This window comes from Medicago sativa, chromosome 4, assembly GCF_051527215.1.
Source record: "Medicago sativa cultivar Bolivia chromosome 4, Bolivia_mono, whole genome shotgun sequence".
NCBI classification, from domain to species: Eukaryota; Viridiplantae; Streptophyta; class Magnoliopsida; order Fabales; family Fabaceae; genus Medicago; species Medicago sativa.
In genome coordinates, this window is record NC_140752.1 from 68,765,789 (window position 1) to 68,780,503 (window position 14,715).

At 33.5% G+C, this 14,715-nt stretch overlaps 1 protein-coding gene across 14 annotated transcripts; it reads left to right on the forward strand.

The window, feature by feature from the left end:
- Window positions 1-3,772: 3,772 nt before the first annotated feature.
- On the forward strand, window positions 3,773-10,348 carry LOC146931160 (ATP binding microtubule motor family protein). Of its 14 annotated transcripts, none has more exons than XM_085702643.1 (16): window positions 3,773-3,962; window positions 4,141-4,273; window positions 4,884-5,178; window positions 5,757-5,846; window positions 5,932-6,032; window positions 6,162-6,275; window positions 6,377-6,458; window positions 6,724-6,791; window positions 6,874-6,939; window positions 7,051-7,175; window positions 7,268-7,598; window positions 7,702-7,803; window positions 7,926-8,052; window positions 8,158-8,744; window positions 9,190-9,497; window positions 9,606-10,348. In XM_085702643.1, the coding sequence occupies exons 3-16, from the start codon at window positions 4,959-4,961 to the stop codon at window positions 9,919-9,921; spliced, it is 2,637 nt and encodes an 878-aa protein (XP_085558769.1). In that variant the 5' UTR covers window positions 3,773-3,962; window positions 4,141-4,273; window positions 4,884-4,958; the 3' UTR covers window positions 9,922-10,348. The 14 variants fall into 14 exon arrangements, with proteins under 14 accessions (XP_085558769.1, XP_085558779.1, XP_085558768.1 ...); XM_085702653.1 differs by having other exon boundaries at window positions 8,173-8,744; XM_085702642.1 differs by having other exon boundaries at window positions 3,773-3,876.
- Window positions 10,349-14,715: the final 4,367 nt, after the last annotated feature.

Sequence of the window (14,715 nt, forward strand, 5' to 3'; positions counted from 1 at the left end):
GAACTTCTTGATATGCAAATGCATGTGGTACCAATCAACAACAAAATGAGCATAATGGCTCTTCAACGTGTGAGCACAAAGGCTGCCGGGCCTAAAGCCCCCAACTTTAATGAGCACAAAGGCTGCCGGGCCTAAAGCCCCCAACTTTAATGAGCACAAAGGCTGCCGGGCCTAAAGCCCCCAACTTTAATGAGTATGCAATGAACTCAACTTCCAACAACTTAGACAACAACATAAACAACTCATACGACTCATAATCATGGACCACTCCTTGAATTCTACAACATAGACCGACTCATGCAACTTCAAGACACTAACAGTCAAAAGCAGGGGACAGCAACAAGATACAATATTTAATAACACTTGAATGCGTTAACATCATCTAAGGTATGAATTACATCAACATAAATACCATAAAGCATCATTATAACATTCATGCAACAACACTACTAATCTCAGTCACCTGAACAAACTTCTGGAGCTTATGAAAGTATCCTAAACAGCTCTCTTACTTACTTCTAAGGTCAACTCAAGACTACACGTGCGAAAGGATCGCATCAGACAATTTTGGGCAACTATCAGCCTAACTCACAGTGGCGAGTAACTCTGCTCGCAATGGCGAGCAAAGCGTGCATTCTGGGTTCCTAAGTCCTTACTCGCAGTGGCGAGTTATTTTGCTCGCAATGGCGAGCTTACAGGTCACTCGCAGTTGCGAGTTGCATTGCTCGCAGTTGCGAGCTATGGGTTCTAGCTCGCAGTTGCGAGTGTCCTTGCTCGCAGATGCGAGCGATGAATGTCAGTACGGCCAGAAACCTAAAAATCACAACTTTTCACCTATATTCATGATTCCTTCATCCAAATAGCATCTAATTATCATCTTAAGTAATATCTAAGGTCTGTACACTAATTTTGCATCAATCTAACATCTGTTCATGATTCAATCATCAAAATTGATCTTAAACCTAATTCTCAATTCTCACCAAAACTTAACCTAATCATGCTAAATTCATCCTATAGAATTATACCCTTAATAATATTGAAAATTAGTCTCACCCTTACCTGATAATAGCAGAATCGCAGCCCTCCTTTGGTTCTTCTCTCTTTCTGACTTTTCTCCCTTTTTCTCCAAAAACGTACGTACTACTTTTCCTAACTTATGTCTGTCTATTTATCTCTCCTTTTTACTCTTCTCACTACTAATTGCTCATCTCACCACGCAGCCCAATCTTTAATATTTTTATTTTATTTCTCATATCTTATTTTATTTAATAATAAAATAAGTCACACCAACATAACAACTTCGCAACATCACTATACTTCACGTCATTCTAGAAAATCACATAATTTATCTATAAATCATGCAAACTATTTAAATTCTTAAATCATATAAATATATATATAAATAAATATATAAATCCTCATTAAATTAAGTAAATAATTAAGACGGGCGTTACAGCACCCATGTATTATACTCCACAATGGGGGTGTCTATTTAATGTGGTGCTAAATAGGTGAAACACCAACCATTGTGGATGGTCTTAATCCCTAATTTGTTGTTATGAAATTAAATGCATGACTAAAAGCACTCTTGAATGTAAAAATTTGCGACAAAAATTGAATAATTATTTTTGTAGTGACTAAACCTAAAAAGTTATAATTTATTAGACTGAAGTTATATTATATCGTTAAATTTAATATGTTGGTTTTATAAATATTTTATTCAAAAAAAGTATTTTATTTTTTCTTTAAATTTGGCCCCTGCGTGAAATTTATGCTAGCTTCGCCGCTGGTCTATGGTGGTTTGGATATTATTAAAAACCCTGTTATTACGTTCATTCCAAACCACCCAGACACTAATTAACCAAAGAGGAGTGTTATTTGAACAACCAATTTGGTGACAACTTATTTGACAACCTTATTTTACAAAGAAAAAAGTGGTATTGACATGGAAACCATAGCAATAGAGAGATAAAGTAAAAAAAATAATGTGAGTATGAGAGAGAAAGTTGCTGCAAAAGTTATCACTAAATGGATGTTCAAATATCATTTCACTTAACCAAATGAGCTGGAGGAAGGATGTCCTCTTCTTTGAAGAACCTGTATAATGAATGAACTGATAGAAATGATCATTAATGTCGTAAGGTTCTATACCTGCAACACCGAGTCAGGACCGAATAGTCTTCCACAACAAACCAAATGTGTCACAATGAAGAAATAAATGAGTTGTCGATTCGTCATGACCACACCCAACTATGCAACCAGCTGCCTCGGCATTAAGCAAGCCACGCCTAACAATGGATGTATCAAGAATACAATGTTTTAGGAATGTTATTACCAAGAATACAATGGATGTATCAATAATGAATTGATCTAAATAGTAAGATATTTCGAACCTCTTAAACAAGTGGGAGGAGATTCAATCTCTAATTTTATTATGGATGCTATTGTCAACAGAAAAAAATAATATTAAAGACGAGTCACTTATTTTAGAGCCTTGCATGTTATGAATATTTACTGATCTATGTGTTTATATATTGTTTTGACGATTTGCTATATGTGGTTGATGACCATGTGATTTTTTTTTTTTTTGTGTTACAAAGTAAGAAGGCAAAACAAAAAAGAGAACAAAAATAAAGCAGAAATTATGTCAAATTTATCTCTTAGGATAGAAGGTGGGAACTCCTAGTTAGGAGAGTACCTTAAATATGATCCCTCTTTGATTTTAAAACCCAAACAAATATTTTGTTTTCTAAAGAACATACACGTTGATTATATTAGTGAACTCTCCGAAAAGAAGGAAGGAATTGAGGCTATTGCAGGGCTAAAGAAGAAACTATAACCAACCGTCTAAAACAAACCATGGTCGTTTAGAAACTTCGTCCATCTTCGTCTCATGTCAAATATTTCTGATTGAAAATATACCACATACTATTACTATCAATAAAGATTTAATATCTTGCTCCGTCTAAATACACACATACTAAAATCATACACATAATTAATTGTGATGTGCTAATAATGTAACTTTTTTTACATTGATGCTATATGAAAATTAATGTATTTTCCTTTTTATAGTCAAAATTGCAAATACCTTATAAAACTCATACACAACTACAAAGTTCACTACAAAAAAAAAAAAAACAACTACAAAGTTCTATATACGAATTCGAGTCAAAATATTCAATCTAAAATATCAATATTGTCAATTGAATTAGGTCAACAAACATTTATGAATATGACATTAAATCACACATATTAAATTCATTTCCTTTTCCTTAAACTCACCGATGAAATAGTAGAAAAAATAAATAAAAAAATTGGAAGTTGTACCACATTCTTAACTGCAGTGACCGTTACACACACAAAACCCCAAACACAAACGTGCTTCCACACTCACTCACTCACTCACTCCATCTATAAACTTCAATTTCAACTTTCAATCTGTGTGGACGGTTTCAAATAACCAGTATCATTAACGCTAGTGGGTAGAAGTTAGTTCTGTCCCCACATCCTCACGCGCCTAACCTGCGTTTGCATCACAATCGCTTACACCTACGTAACGTTACCTCCACACAGCACCTTCCATCTGTTTACACTGTCACGTGATCGCTACACCTTTTTCTTCGATAATCCAAAACAAAGTCACCAAAAGCAAGGTCATATTCGTCTTTTGCATATTTTTGTTATTTTTTTAATTTTTCCACCTGGCCAAAACAAAAGTCAAATTAAAATAATAATACAATACAAAAACTGAAACATCGAAGAATTTGTGACACTTTATCAGATTCATATCAATTCCAAAAAATGATCGTGTAAAGCACACAAAAAAGAGAAATAGACTCTCTCTCATTTCACTCACATTGCGTGTTGAATTTGGTAGGTTACTTCTTTTTCTTCAGATCGTGGCTCGTGAATTGTTTCATATTTTTCAACTGTTTTATTACTTTATTTATTTATTACTAGTAAGTATTTTTCTCATGATGTATCTGTCTTTTTCTTTTATTATTATTCTTCTTTATGATCTCGGTGTGTCGGTAACGATTTAATTCTATATATCTTTTTCGGTTAATAAATTCGAAAGTTTAATGCTATTCTGATTAAGTTTAGACTTTACTTCCTCCTGTGTTTCAAATGATTCAGTTGAGTTCTGAGCTTTGATTTGAAACACTTACGATGTCCCAGACACCAGACACCAGACAGGACACTGACACGTAAACACCGATGATTTTGAAAAACAGAGAACAAGGATGGATAGTGTAAACTGAAAAACAAGGTAGGACCTGTTTTGTTAGGGACCAGTAAAAAAATCTGTTACTTTGTTCTCAAGCATTGTTTAAGGTGGTCGCTGCCAGAAAAAGTTTTCTATTCTAAAAATCATAATTGGTTACTGTAGAAGGAAGGTTTCAAATACATGAGTTCTGGTGTGGCCCATCATCACTTTTTCTCTTTTTATTATTCTATTCTTTGTTTGAAGCTTTGTATCAAAGAATGGCTTTTAATTTAAAGCATATTATAAATTATAAATATGATTAGATTTTGATTATGATATAATCTCTCTCTTATAACAGAAGTCTTGTTTTTGGTCGTGATAATATTTGCCAACTAACTATGATAAAAACGTAATTAGATAGCATTCTGTTTTTGTCTTTGGTCTTTCTTTTTCTTAGTTGGATATAATCTAAAGTTAGATAGTTGTTATTGATATTGTCTAATTTTATTAACTACCGCAATTAATGGGTTTTTGTTACCTTCTTCGTTTGGTAAATCCATCATTATGATTAATTTATGATCATTATGTTATGCAACTTTTCTGTTAAATGTGTTGCATTTTAAGAAATGAAGAATCACTTTAATAATGACCCGTTTCACTTTTTCTCTTTTAGGAAACATGGGTTGTTTTTGAAATGGGATTAGCTTGTTAATTGAGGTGGAAAAAGAGGGTTTGGAAGTGAGAAAAAATGGGAGCTATTGCTGGAGAAGAGTTGTCGAAATGGGAGAAGATGAATGGAGTTAGTGGTTGTGAAGAGAAGATTCTTGTGTTACTTAGGCTTAGGCCTTTGAATGAGAAGGAAATTTCTGCTAATGAATCTGCAGATTGGGAATGTATTAATGATACTACAATTTTGTACCGGAATACATTGCGTGAAGGTTCTACGTTTCCAAGTGCCTACACATTTGGTAAGTTAAATCTCTATTTCAAATCTAAATGTTGCTTTATTTTTCTGAAATTTGTATAGAGTTGTATTTGAAGTAGTTTCAGATTCTACTGTTTCGAATCTTGACTAGAACAATCATTGTCCAAACCCGACCGAACTTAGAAGTATCAAAACCCCTTCTCCCTGGAACTGAGGATTAAGACTCGCGAAAGATTTCACTGCATTTGACTCGCCCTAGCTTAGATGTACTCTTTTCCCAATTTACATGGTCTTAACTTTTGAAAATATTTAATGTTGATATGAACATTTGGTCAATTTTTATTTGCCTGTTGGCTAAATCAATTTACATAAATTGGTAAGGTGTCAACTGTCAAACACATTTTTCCTTCAAAAAAAAAACTGTCAAACACATTTTGTTTTTCTTCTCCAAACTTGGATATTTATATCGATCTTAATTTATTATATTTGAAAATGAATTTTACATAGTTATTAAATGACAATATTTCTGAATTTTTTATACTATTATAACACATCAGATTGATGGTAATTTATCATGAACAGAGTTTTTCTGAATTTTTGTTGTGATTGGCACTTTGGCAGACAGAGTATTTCGGGGTGACTGTGAAACAAGGCAGGTATATGAGGAAGGAGCTAGAGAAATCGCTCTTTCAGTAGTCGGTGGAATTAACTGTGAGTATAAGTTATTATGTTTGCTAGTTGCTTGTGATCCACCTTCCACTTTTTGATTAACATAGGTGTTTATACATTCTTTCAGCAAGTATTTTTGCATATGGGCAAACAAGCAGTGGAAAGACATATACTATGGTTGGAATAACTGAATTTGCTGTAGCAGATATTTTTGACTATGCAAAAAGGGTAATTAAAATATTAATAATTTGTATAATTTATAATATGTCAAGCGCTTCAGTATCATTGTTCTCTGGAACTCTTGTTTTTAACATAACATAGTGCTATTAACACAAGGTTCTGCTTTGACTTGTTTAGCATGAAGAAAGAGCATTTGCATTGAAGTTCTCAGCAATTGAGATTTACAATGAAATTGTTAGAGATCTTCTCAGCACTGACAACACTCCACTTAGGTTGCGTGATGATCCTGAGGTGAATGCCTTTTAAATATATTGGACTGATTAGATACAAGTTTAATACATAAAGGTTGCATAATTAACAATTATATCATGATTGTTTTCCCTTTTTGTTAGAGAGGACCCGTTCTAGAGAAACTTACAGAGGAGACTCTACAGGATTGGGGGCATTTTCAAGAGCTCCTATCCTTTTGTGAAGGTAAAGGAATTGGCATAGCTTTCTTGTTATATATATGGTAGTCAGTAGTCAGCGACCCATTGCATCCAATGTTAAATAGCGGCGCTATAGCGCTGCAGAATTGGAATGCGTCGCTATTGTTATGCGATACACTATTAAATACAAAATGTTGAAAAGTAGTGACTATAACGGCACTATCGCACTATTGCGTTGCAGAATTTGAACGAAATGCCATTTTCTGCGATCTGCAATTATGTCATACTGATTGTTTACCTTATTCTTGCAGCTCAGAGACAAGTAGGAGAGACATACCTGAATGAAAAGAGTTCAAGATCTCACCAAATTATCAGATTGGTATGTGTCTGCTAAAAATATAGTGCTTTATGTTTCTTACCGATAGACTTCAGTTAATAGAGTGTTTTATGTAACCTTTCAGACCATTGAAAGTTCTGCCAGGGAATTTCTGGGCAAAGGAAACTCAACCACCCTATCAGCTAGTGTAGTAAGTTAACATTCTTTAAATCCATCACTTATTCAGGGGATAAAATAGTCAGGGGATAAAATAGTTATCGAATATTATATAGTTATATAATTTCGCTTTATTTCTCTGCAGAATTTTGTTGATTTGGCAGGGAGCGAGCGTGCATCTCAGGTATCATCAGCTGGGGTGAGATTGAAAGAAGGTTGCCATATAAACCGGAGTTTACTTACTCTTTCGACCGTCATTCGTAAGCTGAGGTTGTTCACTTCACCCTCGGAAGTTTAATTTATTTTGACTCTTTCTTCTACGAAAGTTTGAAATTTCGCTAACATAATGTGTCTGAATGCAGTAAGGGAAGACATGGACACATCAATTACAGAGATTCTAAGTTGACACGCATACTGCAGCCTTGCTTAGGTGGCAATGCTAGAACAGCTATCATTTGCACTTTGAGCCCTGCACGGAGTCATGTTGAACAAACTAGAAACACACTTCTTTTTGCTTGTTGTGCAAAAGAAGTTACCACTAAAGCACAGGTTAATGTAGTGATGTCTGATAAGGCCTTGGTCAAGCAATTGCAAAAAGAGTTGGCCAGGTTGGAAGGCGAGTTAAAAACTCCTGCTACCTCCAACACTGATTATGTAGCTTTGTTGAGAAAGAAAGATCAACAGATAGAAAAGGTCAAAATTTGCTGTCTTAATTCTTATGCTATTATATTAATGTTGATCATGTTACATACTCCTTACTCCTTACATGTTGATAACACGAATTTTAATTATTCAGATGGATAAGGAAATTAAGGAGCTAACTAAGCAACGTGATCTTGCTGAATCAAGGATTGAGGATTTGCTGCGCATGGTGGGGAAAGATCAGATATCTAAAAAGGTAATTCACATTTCGTAATAGCTGAAAATCTATTATTATGTTTGAGTTTATGCCTCTAAATTTGTATTTGCTCGTTTTTGTTCTGCCTTGCATTAATATTAATAATTATCTTGATTTGGCAGGAAGAAGATTTATGGGAAGATGACTGTTCAGTATCAGAGTCCTCAAGCATTTGTGGTCCCAACATACGCATTAGAGAGTTCAACAATCCTCAATATAATAGTGGAGACAGTGGAAGTATTCAAGATGGTAAGTCCTTTTATATTCCTTCCTGTATAGTAAATAGTTTGGTAAAATTGATGATGTATTCTTGAGTAGAATTGAATGATGTCCGGTCATTATTTTATTTGTTAGCTTTTGCTTGTACAGAAGAAGACCTTGATGAATACTGCAAAGAAGTTCGATGTGTCGAGTTGGAAGAGTCAAGTAGAGACAACTCAGAATTACTTGATCCGTCCTTAAGTGACAACGGGGATTTGGCTTTGACAGTATCTGGAGGGGAAAATGGAACAAGCCAGGAAATGTCTACACATTTGAATGAAGACAGCCATGATGAACAATCTCTACATGCCATGTCAGGAAACATGTCAAATTATAGAAATCACAAATTAACTAGAAGCCGGAGTTGTTCGGAGCATCACATGACTGCTTCCCCTGAGACAGGAGAAATGGAGAGGACGCCATTCAATGGGTTTGAAAAAGGATTCCCTGGAAGACCAGATGGTTTATGGAGAAAGTTCAATCCATTAAATTTAGATGGTTCAACAAGATTTTCAAGGAACGATTCTCAGTCTTCTATTGGAAGTCCGTCAGTGGATGACCTTAGAGGCAACAGCTTGAGATCATCTGGTGATGAGGACATTACTAGCATCCATACTTTTGTTGCTGGGATGAAAGAAATGGTCAAACTTGAATATGAAAAGCAGCTTGTTGATGGTCAGGTGAGTATAAATAATTTCAGTTGCCTTATTGTTTCTTGAATTTCATGTGAAGAGTTAATGATCTTTTAATTCTCTGCATAAGTCACTTCTTTTTTTAGAGGAATGATCAATGTCTCGTTCTTTAAAAGTATTTTGTATCTGCACAAGTTCTTTTTATATCCTCTAAAAAAGATATCTTTATAAAATATATCCTCTAAAAAAGATACCTCTATAAAATTTTGTTACCAGATATAGGACTTGTCGTAACTTGAATTTAAAAAATTTCTTGTATCCATGTAGTATCGTATCTGTGTCCGTACTAGGTACCCTGGGTTTCCTAGATATTAGCAAACATGGATATATGGGTTGACATGATTATATTTATATGCAGGAACTTGTTATGCCACTACAATCTACATCTTGATGCTTCACGATGTTTTTGACCTCATTCTTTTCTGAATTGCAGGGTCAGGAGACAGATAGAAAACTGAGGAATGTGAAAGATGTAGGTGTTGATCCAATGCAGGAGGCACCAGGAACTCCTTTAGACTGGTCTCTGCAGTTCAAGAGGCAGCAAAAAGAGATAATTGAACTGTGGCAATCTTGCTATGTACCATTAACCCACAGGACCTACTTCTTTCTTTTGTTTAGGGGTGAACAAACAGATTCCATTTACATGGAGGTAGAGCTTAGAAGACTATGCTTCCTGAAAGAAACATTTTTTGATGAAAACCAGTCTGAGAAAGACAGCCAGACAATCACGTTAACTTCAAGGTTCACTATTTGTCATTCCTACTTTTATTTCAGTATGTGATATATTTAGAATCTAAGTGGTCGTTTACTCGTATACCTGTGTTGACATGTGTTTGTTTTGGGACACAGTGTGAGAGCTCTTCGGCGGGAGAAAGAAATGCTTATGAAGCTTATGCGGAAGAGGCTTTCTGAGGAAGAGAGGAAAAGGCTATTTAACGAATGGGGCATTGGATTGAATTCAAAGCGCAGGAGAATGCAGCTAGCAGACCGTTTATGGTGCAACACTGATATGAACCACGTAATGCAGAGTGCTGCAATAGTTGCGAGGCTAGTGAGGTTTTCAGAGCAGGGACGAGCCCTCAAGGAGATGTTTGGACTTAGCTTCACACCTCAGCTAACACGGCGAAGCTATTCATGGAAAAGTTCAAGAGCATCTCTTCCTTAGTCATTCTTTTTTGTTTTGCGTCTCCAAAGTGGCATTGCTAATATACGTCTTCATTAGGAGTGTGTACAGCAGGGTTAGAATTTTTTTTTTTATCACAGTTTCTGATTGATCTTTGTTCACTTGTTCAAACGATACAAACTACTCACTTTAGAGGAGTTAAATACCGAAACAAGTGTCTCTCCATTGAGATAGATATGTGTATTACTATTAACCTACATTCTAGAGGGTTGTATTGTATTGTATCGTATCGCCATTATGGTTATGTTGTACCAGATGACGAATTTGACTGTCTTTTCTTCTCTTTCCTCCTTGCTGCAAATTAAGGTTTGTTGTGTTGCTTGCTGTGTGTAGACTCTTTTAATCATTTTCCTCCTCTGGACATATTAAAACATCGTTTATAATACATTATATTTATTTTTATTACTCATACTTGAGTAGTTCAGTTTAAGATTTTTTTTAAGTGTTGCAGCTACAGGAACCCTTAGATGTAAGGGATTCTTTCTTCTAACAAGGGATTCGTTATTAAAGGAGACTAGAGATTAGAGAGTATATACATGAATGAAAGTTGCTTTTCTGACATCAAAAGTTTCCTAAAGACACAAGTAAAATACTAAAATGCCCCCAGCGGTAGTTAACTACCGTTGAGGACCCGGCGGCAGTTAACTACCATTGAGGACCCAGCGGTAGTTAACCACCGCTGAATTCATTTCTTCAATTTATGTCTCAACGTTTGCTAGTGCCATTCCACTTTCTCTGTCTTCTTTTCTTCTTCTCCATCTTTGTTGCTTTTCTTCAATTCACACTACCTACTGTTGGCATCAATTATACATCATATTTTCACTACAATACTCTTGTTTCATCAATTATACAGCCTCACCAACTTTTTTCCTCATCAATCTGTTGAAGAATTGCATCTTTTTCCACAGCCAAGCTTTTGTTTTTTTTTCTTCATATCCATAAATAACAGAAATATTGGACTTTTGTTTTGAGTTCCTCTTTTCATTTGTATCTTGCAGCAATTTATATCCTCCAAGTTTTGACAAGTAAATAACATAAGTTTTTGAGTAATTAATTTATGATTGTTTTTCAACAAATCAACAAAGATGAAAAACATTTTTGAGAAATTGAGAAATTTGCATCTGTGACAATGGCTTCAAAACTGCATCCATGTGAATATCAACCACAAAAAAGCCAGTTTTTCAGATTCCATAACAAAACATAAATATCAACCACAAAAAACTTGTCCAGTTTTTCAGATTTGGAATCAAGTATCAAATGCAAGTTGATAGGAATTGAAAGTCAGGTTAGCTTAATCACAACTAAAACCATTCAGACACTATAATACTAAAAAACTATGGTTCATGAATGAATCAAATAATCATCAAAATCTTCATAAAGAAGTGGCTTCTTGAATATGAAAATGGAAAACATATGTTTCATTTCTATCTAACACTATAAGACTGTGAGAATTTTATTTGGGTAGTGAAGAAAAACAATGAAGATGGAGAAGAAGAAGTGCTGTGTAGTGTGAGTGTGAACTGAAGAAAAGATTTCAGCGGTAGTTAACTACCGCTGGGGCCAGCAGTAGTTAACTACTGCCGGGTCCTCAACGATAGTTAACTACCGCTGGGGGCATTTAAGTATTTTACTTGTGTCAATGTGAAGTTTTTTATGTCAAAAAAGCAATTTTCTACATGGATTCAATGAAGAATCTAGCTCGAGAAGCTACTTGTGGCAATCTCAAGAAAGGGTTGATTCTCATGAGTTAAGTGCTTAAAAAAACCATCAATATTACAACATCTGGAGTCACCGGTATCCTTTTGTTGGATAATATTGCAAGCAACAATGACACGAACTAGATTGCACAAACGAAAAACAGTGAACAATCAAATTTACACTGGTATCCTTTATTTGGAACATAAATATGTTTTGAATAAAAAAGATCTCAGAAAAATTAAAATACTGCGTTATCCAGTACATATTAACTATCTAGAACAAAATGTAAACTCTAAATTTGAGTTTTCCGAAAATACGGTATGGAGAATCAAATTTCAAGTTTTTCAAAATGTTTTTGCTGTTCAGCTAAATGTGAAAAAACTCAAATTCCATGTACGAAAATATATAAGACTTGACATAAGTTTATAAAGAGTACTCTCATTTTACAAGCCAACTTTTAACAACGAATTAGGACTAATTTAAAATCATAATATGGTGTAAGAGTCTGTCCATTCAAGGCTATGCATCCACCATGTATAGTCACACACCAAGCATTAATAGCGATTAGCGAGTGTACTGAAAAAAAAAATCAACGAATTAAGACTAATTACTCCCTCCGTGCTTAATGTAACCCCCTTTGCTTTTTTCACATTTCTTAAGAAAAATTGTCAGTGTAATTAATGTGTCTGTTTTATGTATTAATATTACCAAATTGTCTTTTGTTTGTATGTGTAATAAATTTGACTATTCATATTTCAATACAAATTAGTAGTATTAATTAGGGGTATGTTTAGGAAAAAAGTAATAAATGCATCTAGTAATTTGAAAAAGAGTTTACATTTAGGGACAAAAATAAAATCAAATGGGTGTTTAGATATAGGGACGGAGGGAGTAGAAATCATAATACGGTGCAAGAGTCTATCCGTTCAAGGTTATGTATCCACTATGTATAGCATGCACCAAGATTAATAGTGAGTGAATTGGAAAGAAAAAATAAAATCAAGTCGTATATGTAAGTAAGTATTTGTAAATAGTGGTATTTCTCGCCTTACGAACTACTCCCTCCGGTCCTATTTACAAGAGAAAGTTGACTTTTTAGATACATTGAATAATTTATGTATCTAGTCAAGAACCTAAACCAAATACATAAATTATTTAATGTATCTAAAAAGTAAATTGTCTCTTGTAAATAGGATCGGAGGGAGTAATTTTTTTAAGGGTTAAATATGTTTTTAGTCCCTATAAATATGTCAACTTTTCGTTTTAGTCCCTCTAAAATTTTCCTTCAACTTTTAGTCCCTATAAAATTTTCAATCACTACTTTTGGTCCCTATTTTTAATTTAATTTTTGTATTTTTTTAATGAAATTGTGCAGAAATGTGTAAAATATTCTAAACAAAAATTCCTAAAATAAATTAGAATTTTTTAACAAAACACAAATTAAATATGAATTTTTAACCTTAAAAAATATAAAAATTCATATTAAATTCATGTTTTGTTAAAAAATTCTGAATTTTTTTTGGAGTGATTCTTATAATATTTTGAATTTTTCTGGAAAATTTTATTAAATAATATGAATTCTACATATGAGTTTACTTTAAAAGAGTGACCAAAAGTGAAGATTGAAAATTTTATAGGGACTAAAAGTTGAAGGAAAATTTTAGAGGGACTAAAACGAAAAGTTAACATATTTATAGGGACCAAAAACATATTTAACCCTTTTTTAATGATGATGGATCGTTCTAAGCCTAAGCCTAAGCTAAGCCATTACCGAACTAGATAACACTGATTCGAATGACAATTAACTGTCATGGGGGTAAATGGGTCATTTTGAAGTGGATGAGAGAAATTTGAAAGCCTAAAGAGTAACTTTTCTAAGACAAAAAAGATCTCAAGCCCAACTACTGTACACACCGGCAGATTTTCACTAAAACAAATCAACTATAAATATGCTCACCAAAACGATTAAATTGGCTAACATTTTAACTCAAAGTTCAAATCAAATTAACCTACTATATAGTGAATTATGTTTTTATTATCTTTCTGATCAATTAGTGTTAGTATTAAACATAAGTGAAGCACGTATAGTATTAAACACAAGTCTATATTACGTGACTGTTATTACTCACCAAAGAATCCAATTTTGTTCATCTCTATCTATCATTGAAAATTGGCTTTGAAGTTTCCAATTCGTTCAACAGTAATGTGCATAATAATGTCTCTCATTGCAATCTTCTTGCTATTATGGTCCATCAGCTATGGATATCACAACTCAACCATAAAAGCAATTATGGATTACGTGTTGGAGTTTTGCATGTTTTGTGGTTTCTATCTTTTCGCTAAAGGCATTCAAACAACTGTAGAATTGATTGTATGGTACTTTTATTTTTATTTTTATTTTTATTTTTTAGAGCATTGATTGTATGATATTTTTTTTTGTGGTGGTCAGGGTTTTAACCCCAAATTTTGTATATATTATACATTGTCCCTATCAATTGAGCTAAGCTCACGAGGACGATTGTATGGTATTTATCACACAAGGAAAAATATGAAAATCATGAAAATTATTAGTATATTGCAATACGAAAGTGAATTTCAGAATATGAAAATCGGCTTGCTTTGTGTTTTTTTTTTCTTTCTAATATATATTCTCTATTAGATGTTCTTTACTTTCTTGGTGTAAATTTTTTAGTTTTCTTTCTTAATTAATATTTCTTGATGTCTTAGGAAATCAAAAAACATTGTTGTCAATATCTCTCCTTCAAAAAAATAAATATATATTTACTATAGCTCGGACTTCAGAGTTGTATCTCAATTCTATAAAATAAATTAAACGACCAAATCATATATATTAAAATATAGCTGACTATTATTTCTTAGGATCCTGTTAACCGGTGCTCCCGGGGCATTGGTTAAGAAACTAAATGTAGAAAGAAAAAACAAAATTTGCACTGAAAAAAAAAAAACATTTTTTCAACTTTCAAAAAGTAGAATACACAATTTTCGAAGTAATATTTCCTTTTATAATTTCTTAACAAGTGCTCCGGAGGCCCTTGTTAACATTTCCCTATTTCTATA